Source organism: Eublepharis macularius, chromosome 12, assembly GCF_028583425.1.
Source record: "Eublepharis macularius isolate TG4126 chromosome 12, MPM_Emac_v1.0, whole genome shotgun sequence".
NCBI lineage: Eukaryota > Metazoa > Chordata > Lepidosauria > Squamata > Eublepharidae > Eublepharis > Eublepharis macularius.
Window position 1 is genome coordinate 9,792,369 of NC_072801.1, and position 7,740 is coordinate 9,800,108.

Below are 7,740 nucleotides of genomic sequence, written 5' to 3' on the forward strand. Positions count from 1 at the left end.
CAGGTAGCCCTGATTCTTCCCCAAGGAAATGATTGAGCTGTAGATGTGGAACTGTTGTATCTAGGATCTTTCTGGGATCTTCACATGTCTTCCTCAAGAGCCCTTCCCCAAAGCCATATCGCATTGCATATTTTGCAGTCATTCTTGTCTAGTTCTAGAAATGAAAAAGCTGCTCGAAGCTCTCGAGCATATTCATCAAGTAAGCTCTTGCCAAGGCCTAATTCAAGAGATGCCAAGTTGATTGCGCTTGGTGGCAAATCAATAGAAATGTCATTTCAGTTATATGACTCCAGACCCAGACTACTGTTACCCGGGAAGCCAGATCCTATGTGCAGGATGAATAACCATGCCAGTTCTGCAAGCTGTGCAAATAACATTTGACTGTGGCCTATGGGAGACCGAGGCCTATTGGAGACACCCATGATAGCTAGATTCAGAGGCTCTCTCTGCCTTGCACCACCGTGAGAGGAAAGTCACGTAATATGGATATGCAGAGTATGTCGATAGAAGAATGGGTACTTAAGTGTACCAATTTATGAGGACATTCCTTTTCGTGGCCTCTCGAACCCTCCCCCAGCAAAGCTCCCATCTCTTCTCTGGGTCTTTAACCAATTCTGCTTATTTCCAGTATGCCAGTTTGGTGTAGTGGTTAAGAGCGGCTAGACTCTAATCTGGAGAACCGAGTTTGATTCCCCCCCACCTCGCTTAAACCCAGCTGGGTCACAGCTCTCTCAGAGCTCTCTCATCCCCACCCACCTCTCAGGATGATAGTCATGAGGATAATAATAACATACTTTGTAAACTGCTCTGAGTGGGTGTTAAATTGTCCTGAAGAGTGGTATATAAATTGAATGTTATTATTTACTGGGATTGTGTAGCAGTTATTAAATCCTTGTACTGGGTTCAGATGATGCAATTTCTCCCCATCTGATAATCTCAATGCCGCAGGGAGTAAGGAACTAACACCTGGCCTTTAGGGTTCCTGTGTGAATCTCTGGCATCTGCCACTGAACAAATGCATTGGGCAGAACTCATGGCTCAGTGGCAGCGCACAAGATCACTCTTGAATACAGATTAAGAAATGTGAAGTGGCCTTGCTGTCCCTGAGGGGGCCATGAAGGACCTAGGATCTGCTTCACTCCCACGCAGCTGTCCAATGTGGTCTTCATTCATCTGGGACACTTCAGTAGAACCCGCCTCAAAGCCAGGCGCGGTGTGAGCAGCATGGACTACATGGACCTTGTTGCGGGCCTTCTTTCTTAGCAGGCAACTAAAGACTTTCTTGAACCCCTTGCGGAAGTGCTTGGAGACCAGAGCGTAGACAATGGGGTTGAGGCAAGAGTTGGCGTAGGCCATACAGTGGGAGAGCAGCCGGAAGGCATAGGTGGTCTGGTTGAACGGGAAGTCTCCATAGAGGTAGCGGAGCACGACCAAGTGGTAGGGCAGCCAACACAGGCAGAAGAGGACGGTGACAATGATGATCATCTTGGTAACTTTGCGCTTGGCCTTCTTGGACTCGGACATGTCCTCCATGGGGTCTACAGCTGTCCACAGGAATTTAATGGTCCTGGTGTAGGAGACGCTAACGATCAGTACTGGGACCACATAGCCAAAGGCGAAAGTGCTGGTGTCTATGATCTTCCGCTTCCACTCCTCCCACCCTGGCACACAGATGTGGCTGGCCTCCCACTCTATCAGGTCGTAGTAGCTTAAGTAAGGCCCTGAGAAGACCACGGAGAGAGCCCAGATCACAGCCATGGCCACCACTGCGTTGCATGGCGTCCGCAGCTCCCGAGAGCGCAGCGGGTAACGAATAGCCAGATATCTGCCAAAGAAGTCAACCATGTTAGGAAATGGGGGGGGGGATGCTTGGGCCAACAACCCTCTCTTAGAGCTAAATTACATGAGACGAATTACGCGAGGATGCTCAAGCGAAGGGAGACGTAATGTTAGCCGGTAAGCATAGTTTGAATTTCCCTCTCTCTACAGAGCCAGCTATGATCTCTCCTCAGAGGGTTTGTTAATAATTGAGAGAGCCTTCAGGAAGGCAAAGAGGAAATTAACAAACCCTCTGAGGAGTGATCTTTGCTGGCTCTGTAGAGAGATGAAATTCAACTATGCTTCCCAGCTAACTTTACGTCTCCCTTCACTGTTAGCCTAAACTGCCTCACAGGATTGTTTGTGAGTACAACATGGGGCTGTGGGTGGGGGGTTTGCTGTGCACAATGTTCTGTGCGTATTCCTTTGTGGAAGGCTGGATTAAAAATGTATGGCTAAGTAGATACCCCACGTATGCACCCATATTTTTAACATCTAGATACCTGTAAGGGGGAGCTGAGAGCTAAAGAATTCTAGATGATTGTTGTAAAATGTATCCTCCAGAATAACTACTGTAGGGACAAGTACTGGGAAATTGGGACTGCCCCCAATAAATAGCCCCTTGGAGCATAACCAGATGCTATTTTTGTAAGATTTAAACACTTCAGACCTGATTTTTCAGGAAACAAGTTTGAGGGAGATGGGTGGGACAAAGCAGGATACGGAATGCCCAGAAGCCTCAGCACCATCCCAGACATGAATCCCTTTTCCTAAAGTGTTCTGCACAGAGTCAGGCACTTCGGGGCGCATAGATGACAACTGGTCGCTCCTCTTGCTCCCTCCCCCGAGAGAAACATGATGTTTATTTTGACAGCTGTGGTAGGATGGGAGCTCGGCACGGCTGCTACAAGAACAGGTCCCTGGTTCAGGTGTCAGCGTTCAAGGAAAGAATCTGGCAGGTGGAGCCAGAGATGTTCCTCGTGCATCAGAAGATCAGTCTGAGGCAGGAGGAAGAGAGAAGAGGAGGAAGAGGTGAAAGTGTACCATATCACCAACTTGCCCTGCACATCTGCCCTGCCCCTGACACCAGCAGGAAAAAAAATTAAGTCCAGGTTTGAACGTGGTAACATCAGTTCTGTGGCCATTAGTAACTAGGGCCCTCTACACGTGTTTTTAAGATAGGGGAAGAGACAGATAAGGGAAAGAACTCACACATTGTACGGACGGCAGGTGGGGCGGCAGGGATTCTGGGCCCCATCCTGGATTTTTGCTCAGGGCTCCAGTTAGGGTGGGGTACTCACCACCTTACTGCCAATTTACTTCAGATGAATTGGCTATAAAATGCTGTTAATATTTGTTACGGGTATGGTTTTAAATCAAAATGGCAAGATTTTGTTCAAAATGTCTTTGTTCAAAATGGGATTTTTGGAACCTGATGTTGATGTTTTGAAAACATCCCAAAGAGATGCCTTTCCCAGGTCTACATCACTGCCCAGGGTTACCGCCACCTGCACTGGAGATGGGCGTTTTTGACAGGGAACAGAAAGTCCCGTGCCTTGGTTACCTGTCCACAGAGACGGCAGCCAGAGTTAAGCTGCTGGCATACATGGTGAGGTAGATGAAGAAGTGGACGGCCTTGCACAGGAAGGAGCCAAAGACCCAGCCCTCTAAGGAGTAAATGGTCGCCTGGAAGGGCACGCAGAAGACGATGAAGAAGAAGTCAGCTAGGCTGAGGTTGAGGATGAAGAGGTTGGTGCTGGTGTGACCCATCTGCCCATTCCGCAGCAGCACGGCCAAGACCAGGCTGTTGCCAACAGTGCCCAGCAGAAAGATGAGGGAGAAGACCACTGGGACAATGATGCTGGCCGGGCTGAACTGGGAGGTGTCGGAGACGTTCCAGTGCCCAGCTAAGCTGGCAAAGTCTTCATGATCGGTCATTCTTGGCTGCGGGCATGCAGAGGGAGGAGGAGAGAGACAGCAACGAGAAAGAGCGGTTGGCATGGAGTTAGCAAGTGAACAATAGGAGCAGGTCCCCTGGGCCAGGCAAACCACCCACATCACTGCCCTCCTCAAGGGGGGGGGGAGAAGAAGAAAAGCAGCCGCCCGCCATCTCTTGCCCCTGCCCTGTCTAGGGCTCAGGCAGCTGGCTTCCAGCAGTAGCAGCAATGGCTCCCACGTACCTCAAACAGCGCAAGGGCCACCTTTGTTTAGCTCCAGCAGGTGGGATGGCAGGGATTCTGGACCCCATCCTGGATTTTTGCCCAGGGCTCCAGAATCACTGAGTTAGGGTGGGGTAGTGGTTAGTGGTTAGCATTTTGGAGTAGGAGCTGAGAGACTTGGATCTAAAATCTCCACTCTGCCATACAGCTTTCTGGGTGACCTTGGGCCAATCCCTCCCTCCTTCCCTCCTTCTCTGTCTTACTCTACCTCGCAAGGGTGTTGTGAAGAAAAAACTGTCCTTGATAGGTAGATAGGAAGCCAATAATCCCACCGAGGCTGTTTCCAGCCAGGCAAAATGCAGAGGCAGGAAGGCCCCCCCCCCTCCTCGCTGTGCACAGCAGTCCTGATCCGAATTGGGGCCCTGCACATTCGGGTGTTCTTGAGGCGAAAGCGGTTTTGGAATGATTTGCAATTGTAAACACACCTTTGAGAGAACTTAAACACATACGGCACGTCCTTGACAAAGTGCTTTCGAAATGAGGGAGCAAGCCGGCACCTCGTAGAGCGGAGCTGTGAGGACAGTTTCTCCTTCTCCTGTAAAGGAAACGCAAGACAAGATTATCTAAAGCAACTTCTAAAATGTTTATGGATTTACCTTTGTTGAAACTTGTATGGATTTAACGATGGACTGCACAACCTAGGATGATTCTGTTATGAAGGTTCATTCAGCCATAAGGACTGTTGTAAAGGGTGATTTACAGATACATAATATCTAGGCATAAAATCTATTCTAACTTTGTTTATACATTTAGTGACATTTTGCACTTTGACACGTTTTCGTATTGTTTCATGATTTATTCTGTACCGTATACATGCCCATATGCTAACTTGCATTTGACTTTGATGAACAAGTATGTTTATATAAAGGTTAGTGATGTTGTGTCTATTTAGCAGGTCACGGTGAGTTTTCCTCTTTGGTTGTGCCATGGATAATATTGGCATGCGTTTTGACCCTGAGCCTTGTTTCTTCCCTTGAAAGCTTTAGGTGTACCCAGAGGGATTTCATTTCACTCTTCCTCCTTGCAAAACGCTTTGAAAAATCTGCTGAATGGATGCACAGTTCTTTGGATCCCAGCCAAAGTTCATAACCAAGTCTCGATGCAAACAGCGAGTGGTAAATTCTGCCTTGCAAATGAGTAGCATCCAATTCAGACTCACTCCAAGCTTTAATCTGAAAAGGGAAACAGCCACTCGGCATTGAGTTACAGCCTTGGGGCAGGCGGAGGGAGGGAGTCTTGTATTTGTGACTACATCTCTAGCTGCTGTGAATTTAACACCTGTGTCTTGGGAGCTCAGCTTCGCTAGTAAGCTGATGGATCACGGCTGGGCAAAGCCATTCCCACTCCAGCAATAAGATTCAAATGCTAAATCAAGACCCTTGCCAAGAATACTGATTTTATTACACTGCAGAAATCTATGGCTGTGATGTTTGTCCGTCCGCTGAATAAAGAGTGGTGCTGCTTGCACAGAGGACAGAGATTTATCATTGCCCATCTCCCTTGGCACATGGCTCTAAAACAACAGCTAAGATTTTAATGCAAATTTCCAAAGATCTTTGGAATTTCTCTTGCAGCATTCAAGGACAACTCTGAGTTTGTTCCAAGTGTTTGCAATGACATGATGTAGAGTCTAATTTTTAACAGACCACATCGTTACAGAGGCAGAGTGGTGCAGTGGTTAGAGAGCCGGACTAGGACTGGGAGACTCAGCTTTGACTCCTTGCTCTGCTATGGAAGCTCACTGGATCTTGGGCCAGTCACACACACACACCCTAACTTACCTCACAGGTCCAGATGGGCAGCCGCGTTTGTCTGTAGCAGTGGGAAAGAGCAAGAGTCCAGTAGCGCCTATGAGACTAACAAAATTGGTGGTAGGGGATGAGCTTTGGTGAGCCACAGCTCACTTCTTCAGATACAGCTAGATGCTATACCTGAAGACCACCAATTTTGTTAGTCTCATAGGTGCTATTGGACTCTTGCTCTTTTCCACTGCTACCTCACAGGGTTGTTGTGGAGAACAATAGAGAAGAGGAGGACTTTGGTACCCACTAAGGAGGAAGGCAGGGTATAAATGAAGTCAATAAATACATTGGGCAAGGGCTGTCAGGCCCTGTGGAGGTGCCTGTCCTACGGCTTACTCCAGTGCAGCAGCCGAAGGGCACTTTCACTTTCCCCTTCCTGCTGTAAACAATAATAGGGGCCTCCACGGGGTTCTCTCCTTGGCTTATGCACCAGAGCGAGCTGTCTGGACCCATTCCAAAGGGTTAAAGAGATGTTTGCCTGCATTCAGCTTGGAAGGAAGCCCCTAAGGTGAGGGAATGACCCTAACGGCCAGACAAGACGCCCCGCCAGGACACTGGTGTGAGGTTGGCATGTTGGACTAGGACTGAGTTCAAATTCCGACCTAAAGGAATAAAGAATAATACCTTCCTTGATGCGATCCTACATATTTGGGATAGCACCAGAACTAAATTAATACCAGACATGTCGAGGCACTCTCCTATTTCTGTACAAAACATATCAATAGACACTAAAACTCAAATAGCAAAAACACTGAAAACTACTGATATTATCACATTAAAAGATATAGCAACGAAGGACGGTCTCATAAGCAAAACTGAGATAGAACAAAAATTTCAAAGCTCAATTCCATGGTTCTTATATCTGCAATTACAAGCTGTCACCCAACAAATAAACATAAGAAAGGTTATGAATGCAACTCAGACAAGATTTGAGCAATTCATGGATGCTAAAAAATATCAAAAAAGGGCATGATTTCAAAAATATATGGCCTGCTATTGTCCTCTAACATCCCTAACAATTTTAATTATCAAACTAAATGGCATAAAGATCTTAATGAAGTACTGACATTAGACGACTGGGAAAAAGTATGGGCATCGAAATTAAATAAATCCTCAACTATATTAACTAAAATACAAAGCTATAAAATTATACATAGGTGGTACCTAACACCCAAAAAAATCTCCTTCATTTATTCTTCAGCATCGCCCTCTTGTTGGAAGAAATGCAATAATGAGGGTAATTTTGCACACTGTTGGTGGGAATGTCCCTTGATATCTCGATTTTGGTCAGAAATACTAAATATTATTAAGGAAATAACAGGGTACAGTGTCCCTATGTCATCAAAAGTAATCTTCTTGGGACTGTGGGATCAGACATCGATCCCAAATGTTAGAAGAGACCTTATCAACTCTCTCCTGGTGGCAGCTAGGAGTGCAATAGCAACCAAATGGAAAGACCAATCTCCACCTACTACAGAACATTGGTTTACAAAAATCTGGAACCATTTAATAATGGAAAAATAACTGACAATCTACATCAGACGGAATACCAATCTTCGGGATCAAACTTCTGGGAAAAATGGATCCCATTTTACGAATATATAGAAGCAAGAGATCTGCAACCTCCCTCTTCACACCAGTCATTGTTGATGTATTAAAGTTGAAGCACTGTGTTAATATTTGTAAATGCAATGTATTATATTGGTTTGTTGTTTAATTATTGTTACAGTTCTAAAATTGAATAAAAATATATATTAAGAAAAATTAAAACAAAAGGACTGAGTTCAAATTCCTTAGAGCCACGAAACTCACTGGGTGACTCTGGACCGCAAGAGTTAAGGAAGAGTAACCTACTGCAGAGGTTTTTTGTGCAGATAAAATGGAAGGAGGGGGAAGCTTGT

The 7,740-nt window shown here is 46.2% G+C and overlaps 1 protein-coding gene across 1 annotated transcript; it reads right to left on the bottom strand.

Moving 5' to 3' along the window:
- Window positions 1-1,074: 1,074 nt before the first annotated feature.
- On the bottom strand, window positions 1,075-3,756 carry LOC129340588 (galanin receptor 2b-like). Its single transcript, XM_054995464.1, has 2 exons — window positions 3,383-3,756; window positions 1,075-1,825 (listed from the first exon to the last, which is right to left on the bottom strand). The coding sequence occupies exons 1-2, from the start codon at window positions 3,754-3,756 to the stop codon at window positions 1,075-1,077; spliced, it is 1,125 nt and encodes a 374-aa protein (XP_054851439.1).
- Between the last annotated feature and the right edge of the window lie 3,984 nt (window positions 3,757-7,740).

What these genes read in the sequence shown, in the direction of transcription:
- LOC129340588 (XM_054995464.1), bottom strand. Translation starts at nt 3,756, where the DNA reads ATGACCGATCATGAAGACTTTGCCAGCTTAGCTGGGCACTGGAACGTC. An exon ending in GCTGCCGTCTCTGTGGACAG is followed by an intron (nt 1,826 to 3,382) that starts GTAACCAAGGCA and finishes CTTCTTTGGCAG; the next exon opens with ATATCTGGCTATTCGTTACC.